The following is a 16088-nucleotide window of genomic DNA, read 5'->3' as shown; positions in this document are numbered from 1 at the left end:
TGCTTCTGAATTGGCTTTCTGACATTGAATTGTAATCCAGATTTTGTAACTCTGTGGGAGAGAGGACTGTTTCTGATTCTTTCTTTTGAGGTGAGGTTTTCCTTCTAGTCATTTTGCTCAGTGCAGAGTGGCCAAAAGCAAGTTGTATTGGGAAAAAGAGAAAAAGAGAGGAGAGAAAGAAGGAAAGAAAATAGAAAGAGAAAAAAAAGGGAAGAAAAAGAAAAAAAAAAACGAAAAAAAAAAAAAGGGAAGAAAAAGAGAAAAAGAAAGGAGAAAAAAGGGGATGGGGGAAGGATACAAATCAAAAAGCAAAATAAAACAAAAACAAAAACAAAAACAAAACAAACAAAAAAGAACCACCGGGGAGTATCTTCTGATTCTGTGTACTTTAAGTCCCTTGGCTTCTCCTGGAAGTTGTCCGTCTAGCTGGTGTTCTGGGGGAGGGGCCTGTTGTGCTGATTTTCAGGTGTTAGCAGTTGGGGGAGCTGCTGTGCCCCTGCCTGGTGCAGGGCTCAGTGGGGGTTGTTTACCCCGTGAGGCCGCAGGAGGAACAGCCCCAGTGGCGGGGCAGCTCTGGAAACCTGGATTCAGCTCCGGCAGGAACTCCGTCTGCAGGGCCTGGAGGCTCCGGGGCGGGGCCGCTGATCTGCTCAGCTGGGGCAGGAGCGTCCTCGCTGTCCTGGGCCCTCCCGGCCTCTGCCTGTCCCGGGGGAGGCCGGATCCTGGGCTGTGTCCCGGCGCCCTGTGCTCCGGAGCCTGCGCTGTTGGATTCGCGCTCCCGGGCCGCGCAGCCCCCTCCGTGGAGCCGCCGCCCAAGCCCCTCCGAGCTGCTCCTGGAACCGCGCAGCCCCCTCTGCACGGAGCCTCTTCCTCTGCCCGAGCCCCTCCGAGCTGCTTCCGGGGCCGCGCAGCCCCCTCCGCGGAGCCGCCGCCCGAGCCCCTTCAGCTGCTCCGGGTCCCGCCGGGTCCCGCCGTGCGTGCTGCAGCCCTTAGGGAGCTCGGCGCACTCTCCTGGGCGCGCAGTTGCTGTTACTGTCCCCGGGAGCCCGAGGGCATCCTCGCCCTCCTGGTTCCTGCTCCCACTCCCCACGAGCCCCTTTCCGCCCGGGAAGGTCGGTGCAGCTCCTGCTCCTCCGGGACGGGGCTCTCCTGTCCTGGGGACACTCGCCCCGGCCTCAGCCCGGCTCCTCGCGGGGCCCCTCCCCCTTGGAGGCCTTTGTTCCTTTATTTCTTTTTCCCCGTCTTCCTACCTTGATAGAAGCGCGAATTCTTCTCACTGTAGCATTCCGGCTGGTCTCTCTTTAAATCTCAGGCGGAATTCATAGATTTTCAGGATAATTTGAAGGTTTTCTAGGTAGTTTGGTGGAGACAGGTGATTTGGAGACCCTACTCTTCCGCCATCTTGCTCCTCCCCCCCTGCTTTTGTCTTTTCACCTTCATACTAACTTTATAAATGTTTGATCCACTACCTTTACTTTATGTTTACTTTTACCAGTGAGATTTTACTTTCATAATTTTCCTACTTCTAGATAATGACTTTCTCTTTTCTACTTAAATAAGTCCCTTTGACATTTCTTGTAAGGCTGGTTTAGTGTGATGAACTTCATTAACCATTGTCTGGGAAACTCTTTATCTCTCCTTCAATTCTAATGAAAGCCCTGCTGATAAAGTGTTCTTGTTTGTAGGGTTTTTTTCCATTCAGCACTTTGGATATATCATGACAATCCCTTCTGGCCTGAAATGTTTCTGCCAAAAGATCATCTGATGCGTTTATGGGTGTTCCCTTGTATGTAACTAGTTAATTTTCTCTTGCTGCTTTTAAGATTCTCTATTTTTATTTTTTTACATTTCAATTATTATCTTGCTATTGATCTTCTTGGGTTCATCTTGTTTGGTCTTCTCAGTGCTGCTTAAACCTGAATATCTGTTTCCTTCTCCTAATAAGGGAAGTTTTCAGTTATTATATCTTCAGATAAGTATTCTGCCTGTTTCTTTTCTCTTCTACTTCTGAAACCCCTATAATAAAAATGTTAGTATGCTTAATATCATCCTAGAAATCCCTTAAATTATTCTTTTTAACACTATTTTTTCTTTTTGCTGGTCAGCCTGAGAGCTTTCCATTACCCTGTCTTCTGGATCACTGATCCATTCATTCTTCTGCATCCTCTAATCTGTTGTTGATTTCTCTAGTGTATTTTTCTTTCAAATGTTGTATTCTTCAGCTCTGGTTATTTTTTATTTAAATATTTTATATCTCTTTGTTAAAGTTCTTTGTGTTCATCCAGTTTTCTCCAAGTTTAGTTATCAGATTTATGACTATCACTTTGAATGCTATCAGATAGATTGCTTATCTCCATTTTGCTTAGTTCTTTCTCAGGTTTGTCTTATTCTTTCAATTGGAACATATTCCTCTGTGTCCTTATTTTGCCTGACTCTGTGTTTCTGTCTATATTATCAGGCAGATCAGCTATGGCTCCTTTTCTGAAGGTGTAGCCTTATACAGAAGGTATCCTATGGGACACAGAGCACAATTTTCCCTCATCACTGGAATGAAGCACTCTAGGGATGTCCCCTGTTTGAGGTGTGTGTGCCCTTCTGTTGTGACTATGTTATAGCTGCTATGGGTGGTTTGATGGGCAGGGATAGCCCCTGGTGTTATTGGCTGCAAGACCAAATCACAATTGTTGCTGTTGCACTGATGGGCAGGGCTGCCCTCTGCCCTCCTGTCAGGCAAGAGCTGCTTTGGAGGGCCTTGTCCTGACCAAGCCACCAACTAGGTGTATTAAGTTGGTAGTCAATTTGAGGACTGTTGGTCCTGGCCAGGTAGTATGCCTGTTGGATGTGATAGAGCAAGACTATCTTGGAGGAGTGCCTGCCAGAGTGGATGGATTAGACAAGGCCAGTCCTCAAGGGGACCCTGGGATGGGGTGAGCAATGCTAATTAGGTAAATGGAAAGTATCAGAACTGGTACCCACCAATGTTGGGCTAGCTAGATAGATGGAAGGTGAGAAAAATAGCTCATACCAGCTTTTCTGTTCTTAGAGAAAGTTTTTATAAATCTCTATCACTCTGACATACACACCTAATATTAGTCAGTAAATCTTCATCTATGTCCCAGGTACTTTTCTTTTTTTTTTTTTTTTTTTTTTTTAAATTACTTTTTTTTTTTTTTTTTTCAATTTATCTATGATAGTCATACAGAGAGAGAGAGAGAGGCAGAGACACAGGCAGAGGGAGAAGCAGGCTCCATGCACCGGGAGCCCGATGTGGGATTCGATCCCAGGTCTCCAGGATCGCACCCTGGGCCAAAGGCAGGCGCCAAACCGCTGCGCCACCCAGGGATCCCTGTCCCAGGTACTTTTCAAACAGTTGCCTCTGTGCTAGGCCTCAGAGTGAGTGAATATGTGCATAGGCTCTTTAAAAGCATAGTCTCAGTCTCCTATAGCCTTCCTACACTCCTTGAATTAAACCCTGCTGATTTTTAAAGCCATATGAGGAAGGCTTGTCTTTCCACTGCAGGCCTCCAAGTGCAGGGAGTACCTAATGTGGATCTTGAACGCTTGCTCTTCAGGGAGGTGTAGACCTGTGATATACCTGTTGCTTGTGGTTTGAAGCACCAGGGATATGAGTCTCAAACAGACTATGTCTTAGCGCCTCCTATCCTTATTGCTGTGGCTTTTTCTTTATAACTTTAGCTATGGAAGAGCTGTTCTCTAGTCTTCAGGTCATTCTCAGAGGTAGTTAATTTCTGTATAGTTGCAGCCTTGTATCCATGAGGGGACCTGAGCTCAGGACCCTCCTACTTTTTCATCTTGATCGGGATCCTCTGTGCATTTGCTTTTTAATCATATGGGGAAAAAGAGGAATTAGAAACCAAAAATATAGTAATATTGGCTCCTGTATTTACCAGAGTAGTTACTTTTACTATGTTCTTTATTTCTTTGTATTTCTTTGAGTTATTGTCTAGTGTAATTTCATTTTGGATTAAAGGACTGCCTTTGTTATTTCTTGTAGGGTAGTGTATTTTTTTGCTAGGACCATCATAACACAGTACCATGGACCAGGTGGTTTAAACGCTAAATTATTTTATTGTAGTTCTGAAGGTAGAGGTCTGAGATCAAGGCGTTTGCAGGTTTGGTTTCTTCTGAGACCTCTCTCAGCATGTAGATGATCATCTTTTCTCTGTCTTCACATGGCCTTCCCTCTGTGTCTGTTTTTATCCTTATTTCCTCTTATAAAGAACCAGTCATATTAGGCTCGCTCTAATGACCTGATTTAATTACCTTTTTAAAGGCCCTATCTCTAAATATGTTGTATGCTGAGGCACTGGTGGTTAGGATTACAATGTATGAATTTTGAAAGGAGACGATTTAGCTCATAACATGTCTAAGCAACTACTTCCTCAGTTTTTGTTTAACTGGAATATCTTAATATCCTCTTCACTTGTGAAGATTAGTTTTGTCAGATTTGGAATTCTTGGTTGTCAGAGGATTCTTGGTTGATAGTTTTTCTTTCAGCATTTTATTTATTTATTTTCTTTTTTTCTTTTTTCTTTCAGCATTTTAAATGTCATCCCACTGCTTCTAGCTTCCCATGGTTCCTAATGAGAAATTGGTTGTCAGTATTATTGAAGATCATTAGTTCATGATGAGTTGCTTGTATCTTGCTGCTTTCAAAACTCTCTCTTAACAGTGGCTTTTGACATTTTTACTGTGTGTGTTGGTGTGGATCTTTTTGAATTTATCCTACTTGGAGGTTTTTTTGAGCTCCTTGGATGTATAGACTTATGTATTTCATCAAATTAGGGGAGTTTTCACCCATCACTTTAAATTTTCTTTCTGCTCCTTTCTCTTTCTCCTGTTCTTGGGAGCCCTATTATGCATATTTGGCATTCTTGATGGTGTTCCTCAAATCTCTTAGACTCTGTTTTTTTTATTCCTTTTTTATTCTACTCCTCAGACTGGATAACCTCAATTTGCTTTGACCTTTGCTGATTCTGCTGCCTGAACATTCAAGCATGCCATTGAATTCTTCTGGTGAATATTGATTTGTTATTGTGTTTAAAGCTTTGGGATTTTCCTCTTTTTCAAAATTTCTATATTTTAATTGATATTCTCTACTTGGTGAGGCATCATTCTTCTTGTTTTCTTTAGTTCTTTGTCTATGGTTTCCCTTTGCTATTTGAGCATCTTTGTCTAGTAAATCCAGTGTTTGGGCTTCCTTAAGAGACAGTTCCATTTCTTTTTTTCCTTTGAGTGAACCATACTTTCTTGTCTCTTTGCATGCTTCATAATTTTTGTTGAAAATTGGATATTTTAAATATCATGAAGTGGTAGCTCTAGAAATCAGACTTCTCTCCTTTTCACTATTTATCACTGTTGCTTGTTATGGGTTGTAGTTGTTTGTTTAGTGATTTTTCTAAACTATTATTTATTATAGACTATGATTTATCTCTGGTCTGTTTTCCATTCATGGTTAGCTAATGATTTGGCAGAGATTTCCTTAAATGCCTGAAGCCAACAAAAGGACAAGAACAGCAGTAACAACAAACTCTTCTGTTTGTTTTTTCCAGATTGCCTTTGTGTTTTAACATTTCTCCAATGTTTCTCCTTGTCATTTAGAAGTATGCCTTAGCCTTTACTCTTTCTTGCCCAGTGCCTGAAGATTCAACCAGAGGAGAAAGCTTAGTGTCTTTTCAAGTCTTTTCTGAGCATGCATCTAGCCCTGTGTATGGCTAATCTAGATTTCCTGGTATATGCAAGAGCCTTTATTCCCACAAATATCTCTTTTCCCACTCAGTCACTTCTTTCACAGGCCTCTATTGTGCCTTTTGTTTGTCCCATCTTGGGCTGCCTCTAGTTACTTGGTTTTGGATACTTTTGACAAACACTACCTGAGTATTCACTTCAACTCTGTGAAAGTTCCAGGATGGAGGAATCAAAGGCAAACCTTGAGCCAATCAATCCTTCAGGAACTACCAGACAGCTCAAAACACACAACCATAATTCTTTGAGAAAAAATTTGGTATTGCCCCCTTTGATACTAGCAAGACACATCAGAAGCAGGGCCACCATCCTCATGGCCACCACTGAGCCAGGGAGTGGGGATACGGTAATAGGTAAGTTCCAATATAGTAGCATTATCTTTCAGAAATTCAGCAGTTTCTTTCTTCATGAAGTACTCTTTAGTTTTGGCTTGGATTTGGGTGTAAATAAGCCACTTGTTTCTTATTATCTACCAGGCCGGCTCAGGCTTATATATATTGTGTATAAATAGGGTTCTAAGTGCAGGAATGGCAGTGTGTAAGCTTTCCAGACTCAGACCTGGCCTACCAAAACTTCCTCTGCATTTTTTGGTTAATGTAAGTTACAAGGCCCAACCCATAATGAAATGAGACAAAATACATTCATCTTTTGGTGTGAAGCCCTGCAAAATCATATTGCAAAGACATTGATATAAGAAGGAGTGAAAAATGTAAGCATTTTTTCTGTCTTCCACACTAAATAATTTGTAGAGCAGAAGTTAAATTTATTTCTGATATGCAGATAAAATAGATGAGATGGTTAGATAATGCTTATTGTTTTATTTATTTTACACAAACTGTAAACAGTAGATCTAATGAGTAATACATTATCACTTATAGTATGTAATATAACTACATAGATGATAGTAACATAGCATATAACAAATATTCTTATTACTTGAGTCCATTGCTATGAAGCTTAAAGCACAATATATTGATGTTAACTGACGGTAACAAGCAGACAACTTAGCATATCCTGTAAATGCTGTGGTAAAATGGATTAAAGATTTAAAAGGTAAGCTGAAACCATAAAACTCCTGGAAGAGAACATGGGAGAACTTTTTGATATTAATCTGGGCAATGATTTTTTAGATATGACACCAGAAGCACAGGTAACAAAAGTAAAATAAATATGACTATATCAAATTAATAAATCTTTCTTTGCACAGCAAAAGTCAATAAAATAAAAAGACAGCCTGCAGAGTGAGAGAAAATTCTTGCAACTCATGTACCTGAAAAGAGGTTAATATTCAGTATATATAAGAAACTCATACAATTCAATAGCAGGAATAAACAATGATATTTAAAAATGGCAAAGGACCCAAATAGGCATTTTTCTAAAGAAGGCATACAGATGGCCAATGGCCATCAGATGTATGAAAGGTGTTCAACATCGCTAATCATCAAGGGAAAGCAAATCAAAATCACAAGGAAATATCACCTCACACCTATTAGGATGGCTATTACCAAAAAGATAACAAGTGTTGGTGAGGCTGTGAGAAAAGGGACCTTTTGTGCACTGTTAATGGGAATGCAAATTATTGTAGCCACTGTGGAAAAGAATATGGAGGATCCTCAAAAAATTAAAAATGAACTGCCTATGATCCAGAAATTTTCCTTTGGGTATATATCCATAGAAATGAAATTATTATCTTGAAGAGATACCTCTACTCATGTATCTTGAGAGTATATATATATATATATATATATATATATATTATATAGATAATGTAATATAATACAATATATAATATATATATTTATACAGTGGAATATTCAGCCTTGAAAAAGAAGGAAATCTTCCCATTTATGACAGCATGGATTAACCTAGAGGATGTTATGCTAAGGGAAATAAGCCACACACAGTAAGACAAATACTACACAATCTCACTTATATGTGGAATCTAAAATAGTCCTAGAGGCAAAGAGCAAAATGGTAGTTTCCAGGAGCTGAGGACAAGAAATGGGGAAATGTTGGTCAAATGGTACAAAGTTTCAGTTATGCAAGGTAAGTAACTTTTGGAGATTAGATGTACAATACTAGGATTATAGTTAACAAAATTGTATTGTAAACTTGTAATTTGCTGAGTGTTGATCTTCTGTGTGCTCATCATGCACACACAAAAAAGAAAATGGTAGCTATATGAGGTGAATATGTTAATTAGCCTGATTATGGCAATTATTTTATAATTCATGTGTATATCAAAATATCAGATCTTTTACTTTAAATATATATGATTTTTCTTTGTCAGTTATACCTCAATAAAGTGGGAAAATAATTTTAAAGGTTCAGAATAAATAATTTATGAAAATTTTATATGCTTATAAGTGCTCTTTCTCTCTTTCCCAGCCAGAATCAGCTGTTCCAGATTTAATTCCTCTTTATTTAGAAATACATATTGTGGTGGATAAAGCTTTGGTATGTATTTTTATTTTTCTTTGCTTTTACATATTTGGTGTGAATGCATAATTATCCCTACCTAGAAAGTAACTTAAAATTTCCAATATTTTTACTACATATCATAGGGAGAACAGTGGAAAATTTTGCAAACTGAAAAACCAAATACTCAAAATTACATATTTCTATCAGAAATGTTTTACTTGAAATCTTTACATAAAAATCCTGAAGAACAAAATGATTTTTATGCTTGTACTTCCCATCTATAGGAACTCTCTCCATCTACAATATTTTTGATGGTGACATTTGTTTTGGATGAAAATCTGTAAGCTTTTAGCAGTATGTAGCCTAGGGAATGTTTTGCCCTCTAAAGTATTTATTGGCACAAAAGTGATGACAGTATGAGAACTGCTTATGTTGAGATTTTTTTTCTTAAGTAGTTTTTAAAGATTCACCTGTTCTAGTGCATCTAGTCAGGTGTGGCTTTATTTCCTCTAGATTTCAGAGACTTCAGAAAACAGGGGTAAAAATCTATTTTCCAGGTTTTGTTCTGATGATAAGGGTTTAATTGTCATGCCTATGGAATACTACAGAGAATATGAATCAAACACATTATCACTTCTATTTGTAGAGCTTGTCAGGAAAGCCAGAGATGAGATTCAGAGACAGGTAGGATTTAGAGAAGAATATGAAAATACTTGGTTTATTAGAATATAGGAGAAAAGGACAAAGGGAACATTTAAGAGAAAATTAAGATTTTTATAATAATGATAGCTAGATTTCCAGAGAATATTCCAGATTATAAAAATCCTTGTTTTTTTCAGAATTATGTTACAAACTTTGAAAGTTGTTTTAAAAGCTTCTTGTCCAAATTTCCAGGCTTGCCAGCCATGTGATATTTATTAAACATCCTTTTCTATATTTTTATACATATTTACATATTATATAAGAAAATAAACATTGAGCCCACTGTGGCATCTATGTTACTAGATGCTGGGCATATAAAGAGGAACAGTGAAAGTGTCTTCAATGTCTTCACAAATTTTAAATCTAGTGAATTCAGTGCTATCTCGAAGGCAGCATATGGTAGTATAAAAACACAGTCCAGTGGTGGAGAAAGGCATGGAAACACATAGCTTAGGGTATGTTAAAGTAGGTTAGGGTAGTATAGGCTAGTTAGTATAGGCTAGTTAGTTAGGGTAGTATAAAAGCATGTAAGTAGGTGTTTTATTATTATTCATGTGTGGTGGGGCCAACAGATCAGGAGATGAAATTGCTATTGGAGAGATAGTTTGTTATGCACAGTTCCCAAGAGGAGAGAATATGGCACATTCTGCAGAAGCCATATGGGGAAGTAGATAAGGAGACAGAGGGAGCAAGGGGAAAACATGAGCAGGAGACCTGATTATGATTTCTGTGGAAAAGAAAAGGTGAGGCAAAGTAAACAGATTTAGGGTTGGCTAGCTTGAAAAATTTCAGTGGATTCTGGGATGTAGGGGTTGTCTCTAGTTGTCTGATACCTGCCTCTTAGGTGTTTAGGACAAGGGAATAATGGCCTGGGGTGTGAGATCCTGATAAAGGAGATGGTTGGGGAATGGTTTGTGGATTAGTTAATTTGGATAATGAGGTGAAGGTAGGGCCAGGGAAGACTTGGTGAAAAACTTTTCCTTGCAAAGACAATAAATATGAGAGAAGGTTTTTTTTAAAATAACAACAACAAAACTGCAAGTTTGGGTGATTAATACATAGAGTTGAAGAAGGAAAATGGAAAGAGATAAATTGAAAAACTGATACTATGTTTGGATTTTATCCTGAAGGTAATAGAGAATCATTAAAAAGATTTTATTTTTATTTTTTTTAAGAATTTTTTAAAATTTTTTTATTTATTTATGATAGTCACAGAGAGAGAAAGAGAGAGAGGCAGAGACATAAGCAGAGGGAGAAGCAGGCTCCATGCACCGGAAGCCCGATGTGGGACTCAATCCCCGGTCTCCAGGATCGCACCCTGGGCCAAAGGCAGGCACCAAACCGCTGCGCCACCCAGGGATCCCTGAGAATCATTAAAAAGATTTTAAACAGGGGAGTGATATGTTTTCATTTTAGAATCATCATTTTTGTAATAGTGTAGGGACTAGATTGCTGATGGGATAATTGGAGGCATTTAAGAGACTGTTCCAGTAATCAAGGTGAACATTTATAAATCAATAGTAGTTAATAATAGAACAAAAGCAATTATAAAAGTTACTGATGAGGTTGAATTAGAAGGACTTAAATTGATTTGATTTCTTCATTAACTTAATAAATTTACTAAGCATCATGTAGATGCCATGATCTACTTATTGAGGATACAGGTGTGAACACAACAGAAAAAGTTTTGTTCTTATGGAACATACGGTATCATGAATGTGGGAGGTCATAGGTAATAATACCATTAATTAAAGTAGTAGAAAGGTAAGTAGGACCAGATTTTTGAGGGAGAATGATGAGTTTTAGGTATATTTAATTTGAGGGTCCTGTGGAACATGCGAGTGGTGCTATACTTTAGAGAGATGATTTATAGATACGGAATTTGACATTGGCACATTCCACAAACTTATTTAGATTTCAGCAGTTAATGTGTGTGTGTGTGTGTGTATGTGAAGTTTCATGCAGTAATATCACCTATGTTGCCTTGTATAATCATTGTCACAATCAAGACACTGAATAGAACCATCACTCTAAGACTTTCTGACATTATTTCTTTATAGTCACATCCATTTCTCCCTACTTCCCTGTACTTGACCTCTGGCAGTCACTAATCTATTCTCCATTCCTTGGTTTCAGGAATATTGCATACATTTATCTTGTAGTATATATCCTTTGGGGATTTTTTTAATACTCAGCATAATTTTCTTAAAGTTTATCCAAGCTGTTTCATATATCAATGGTTTAGTTAGTTCCTTTTTATTAATGATCAGTGTTCCATGGTGTGACTGTACCACAGTGTGTGTAATCAGTTAACCACTGAAAGACATTTCAGCTTTGGGCTAAAAGAAATAAAACTGTTAGAAACATTTTTGAATAAGATTATTGTGAGCATAGCTTTTATTTCTTTAGGATAAATGCCCAGGAGTGTGGGGCTCCTGGGTAGCTCAGTCAGTTAGGTGTCCGTCTTATGATTTGGCTCAGGTCTCATGGGTTGAAGACTCTCTCCTTCTGCCCCTGCCCGCTAATTGTGCTCATGATCTCTCTCTCAAATAAATCTTAAAAACAAAAAACAAAAAGCCCAGGTGTGCAATTGCTTGGTCATATGGTAAATATATTTGTTTTGAAAGAAGCTGCTAAACTTTCCAGGGTGGGTGTATGATTTTATCTTTTCACAAGCATATATGAGTGATCCAGTTTATGCTTCTTTTTAAAATTTATTAATAACTATCTTATTTTGAACTGTTCTAACCCCAAAGCATCCTCAAAGTTCTGAGAGTGGATGGAAAGCATGTCTCAAACATAATACATAACAGATTGTATTTAAATTTAAAATTAATTTTGTTTTTCAGTATGATTACCTGGGCTCTGATAGCATGATAGTAACAAATAAAGTCATTGAAATTGTTGGCCTGGTAAATTCAGTAAGTATTTTCCTTTTCATACTAGTTAGAAAAATGTATACGAGTTTTGAAATTATAATTTGCATTAACTTGGCATCTCTAAAGAGTGAAAGCCATTTGTACAGACTGAGTGTGGATTTGTCAAAGCATTGAATTAATTTCTTGGTTATTGTAAAATAACAAAGATTAATTTTTCATGTGTTTATCCCTTTTGTTTTTAGATGTTTGCCCAATTTAAAGTTACTGTTGTGCTGTCATCGTTGGAGTTGTGGTCAGATAAAAATAAGATTTCTACAGTTGGTGAGGCAGATGAAGTACTGCATAGATTTTTAGAATGGAAAAAGTTCTATCTTACTGTAAGGCCTCATGATACTGCATATCTATTCATGTAAGAATAATGTTTCATTATCCTTAGAAAGCAAAGATCTGTGATAATGATGTAGCTTAATTTAGGGAATTTTTACTCATTGGTGACTATTGATACATTATGTGCTTCATTCAGGCCTCGTATTCTCTTTCACGGTTGTCAGTTTAAAAAAGCTTGCTAAAATTTATTTCTGTGCTTATTAGTTTTTTACTAATGAGGAGATTGACATTTCTAGAGGTAAAACAATTTCAGGATTCTTCGGTTTAGTGGTATCGTCTGGTTTGAACTCACAGGTTTTAACATTAGAACCCATACATAATCTTAACCACTACCTAAAAAATGGGATTTATTTTATGGCGTTTATATGGAGTTTATATTTTTGTTATGAAGTTTTGATCAAAGGCTTGGGAAAGTAGGTTAAAAATAATTTATCCTGGGCAGCCAGGTGGCTCAGCGGTTTAGCACCACCTTCAGCCCAGGGCCTGATCCTGGGGACCCAGGATCAAGTCCCACGTTGGGCTCTCTGCATGGAGCCTGCTTCTCCCTCTGCTGTGTCTCTGCCTCTCTGTCTCTCTCTCTCTCTCTTTCTCTCTCTCTGTCTCTCATGAATAAATAAATAAAATCTTTAAAAAAAATTTATCCTAATGAATTTCCTGCATTATTTTTAAGTAGTAATTTTCTTTTTTTGTTTTGTTCTAGTTTTTGTTATGGGAAATTTCAAGTATAACAGAAGCTGAGAAAGTAAAATAATGAATCCTTATGTACCTTACATATCCATAAAACAATTGTCAACTTCTGCTTAACTCTTCTTTTTCTCACCCCCTGAAACTCAGTTATTTTGAAGAAAGTCCTATGTGTCATATTATTAATTACTTATCTCTGAAAGATAAGGATTCTTTAAAAAATATTCACAATATAATTATCACACCTAAAAAATGGCAATTCCTTAAAGTCGTCATTGTTTAGTCAGGGTTCAAATCTTTCATATTGTCTAAAATATTTTATATATTACAATTGATTGGTTCAAGTCAACATCCATGCAAAGTCCACACATTGCATTCATTTGATATGTCTCTTAGTCTCTTTACATCTGTGGGTTTCATCTCTGTCACATTTTCTTTCCAGTTTATTTGTTGAATAAATAAATACAACTTTTCTAATGATCAATTATAACTATATATTTTTAATTGAACTCATATAAAATTATGTAACAATTATAATCCACAATATCTTTCAACAAGTCTGTATATACATATTATTAAGTTGGTATGTCAGTATTTCCTTTGCAAGTGTGAGATTAAAATTTTTCCCACATCTCTGCCAGCAATAAGTGTCATTTCTCTTTCCATTTTTACCAGTCTGATTAACTAATGTCAGTTTTATTTATTTATTTATTTATTTATTTATTTATTTATTTATTTATTTATTGTTAAGTTTTAGTTTCAGTTAACATACAGTGTTACATTAGTTTCAGGGGTACCATATAGTGATTCAACACTTACATACAACACCCAGTGCTCATCACAATTGTACTCCTCAATCCTCAGCACCTATTTAACCCATCCCCTCACCTACCTCCCCTCTGATAACTATCAGTTTGTTCTCTATAGTTAAGAATCTGTTTCTTGGTTTGCTTCTCCATTTTCTTCCCTATGCTCATTTGTTTTGCTTTCCAAATCCCACATATGAGTGAAATCATATGGTATTTGTCTTTCTCTGATTGACTTATTTCACTTAATGTAAAGTTATCAAGCTCCATCCATATCATCATCGCAAATGGCAAGATTTCATTCTTTTTTATGGCTGAGTAATATTCAGTTGTATACGTTTATACCACTACTTCTTTATCCATTAATCTCTCAGTAGACATTTGAGCTGTTTCCATAATTTGCCTGTTGTACATAATGTTATAAATATTGGGGCACATGTATCCCTTTGAATTAGTATTTTTGTATTCTTTGGGCAAATAGTGCAATTGCTGAATCATAGGGTAGTCCTATTTTTACCTTTTTGAGGAACCTCCATACTGTTTTCCACAGTGGCTGCACCAGTTCACATTCTCACCAACAGTGCAAGAGGGTTCCTCTTTCTTCACATCCTCACCAATTCCTGTTGTTTCTTGTGTAGTTGATGTTAGCCATTCTGACAGGTGGGGGAGGATATCTCATTGTAATTTTGATTTGTGACGTTGAGCAACTTTTTATATGTCTATTGGTCCTCTATATGTCTTCTTTGGAAAAATGTCTATTTGTGGTTGATTGGCCCTTTAATATAGCACAGGACCAAATCCTGCTGACAGAAGGTCAAGTGGGCCATTGTATTCAACTGTACTGAAGGCAAATGTGATTGAACCACAACAGTGGGGCACACACAGTACACACAGGGGACACCTTTGAAGTGCTTGGTTCTGGTGAACAGGAGATGTTGTGCTGCAGGGCACCACAGGACTGCTTCTTCATAAGGCCACTACTTTCAAGATTAGGAGACATAGCTGACTTTCCTAATAGACAGGAACAAACACAGAAGACAAAATGAGGAAACAGAGCAATATGTCCCAAATGAAAGAACAGGACAAAACCACAGCAGATGAGCTAAATGAAACAGAGGTAACCTATAAACCTGATAAAGAATTCAAAGTAATGATCATAAAGATACCTGCTGGACTTAATAAATAGTGGAAGCTCATAGTGAGACCTTCAATAAAGAGATAGAAAATATATAATCAGAGATGAGGAACTCAAGAACTGAAATTAAAAATACACTAGAAGGAATCAATGTCATATTAGAGGAAGCAGAAGAAAGGATCAGTGATCTGGAAGACAAACTAAAGGAAAGTAACCAAATTGAACTGAAAAAGAAAAAAGAATAATAAAAAATGAGAATAGATTAAAGGAACTCAGTAACATTATCAAATGTAATAACCTTTGAATTATAGGAATCCCAGAAGAGAGAGGAAAGGAGACAAAATTTTTTATGTATTGTTGCATTTGGTTTGCTAATATTTTGTTGTAGAAAATTTCTGCGATACTTGTAGAAATAATAGCTGAAAATTATACTAAATAAAGAATAACGCATATGGACAGACGTAAAGGAAGAAATTGACAGTAATACAATAAAAATAGGGGACTTTAATGCCTCATTTATTTCAACAGACCAATTATTGAGACATAAAATCAACAAGGAAACAGTGGTTTGAGTTACACATTGTACTAATTGGATCTAACAGATACATTCAAAACATTCCATCTAAAAAAGGTAAAATACACATTCAGGTGCACATGGAACCTTCTCCAGAATATATCACATGTAAAGCCACAAAACTATTCTCAATACATTAAAAAAATATTGAAATCATATCATGTGTCTTTTCTGACCACAATAGTATGAAACTAGAAATCAATCACAAAAAATCTGGAAAGAGTACAAATACATGGAGGCTAAAATATCATGCTAATAAACAGTCAACCAAGATCAAAGGAAAAAAATGTATGGAGACAAAATGAAAACAAAATACCTCAGAATCTTTGAGATGCAAGAAAACCTATAGCAATACAGGCCTACTCAAGAAGCAAAAAAAATCTTCAGTAAGCAACCTAAGTTTTACACATAAAGGAGCTAGAAAAAGAAGAACATTGAAAACCTAAAGCCAGTAGAAGGAGGTGTATAATAAATGTTAGAGGAGAAATAAGTGAAATATAGACAAATAGATCAATGAAACCAGGAACTTCTTCCTTGAAAAGATCCAACAAAATTGATAAACCTTTAGCCATTTTTATAAGAAAGAAGACTCAAGTAAAATGATAAAGGAAGAAATAACAGCCAACACCATAGAAAAATGAAAGATTATGAGAGAAGGTCATGAAAAATTATATGCTAAAAATTGGACGACCTAGAAGAAATGGATAAATTCCTATAAACACATAATCTTCCAC

The 16088-nt window shown here is 36.9% G+C and overlaps 1 protein-coding gene across 13 annotated transcripts in view; it reads left to right on the top strand.

Moving 5' to 3' along the window:
• ADAM32 (ADAM metallopeptidase domain 32) overlaps positions 1-16088 on the top strand; it is a 182315-nt gene that overhangs the window by 38776 nt on the left and 127451 nt on the right. For all 13 annotated transcript variants that reach the window (XR_007402624.1, XR_003130885.3, XR_007402626.1 and 10 more), the window contains 3 exons: positions 8155-8223; positions 11739-11810; positions 12011-12177. Coding sequence is in view for 9 of the 13 variants with exons in the window: in XM_025434901.3 (XP_025290686.1) it covers positions 8155-8223; positions 11739-11810; positions 12011-12177 (308 nt within the window). In the remaining 4 variants the exon portion in view is untranslated. The remainder of the gene's footprint in view (positions 1-8154; positions 8224-11738; positions 11811-12010; positions 12178-16088) is intronic.

Source organism: Canis lupus, chromosome 16, assembly GCF_003254725.2.
Source record: "Canis lupus dingo isolate Sandy chromosome 16, ASM325472v2, whole genome shotgun sequence".
Classification (NCBI taxonomy): domain Eukaryota; kingdom Metazoa; phylum Chordata; class Mammalia; order Carnivora; family Canidae; genus Canis; species Canis lupus.
This window is presented reverse-complemented; position numbering and strand designations above follow the sequence as displayed.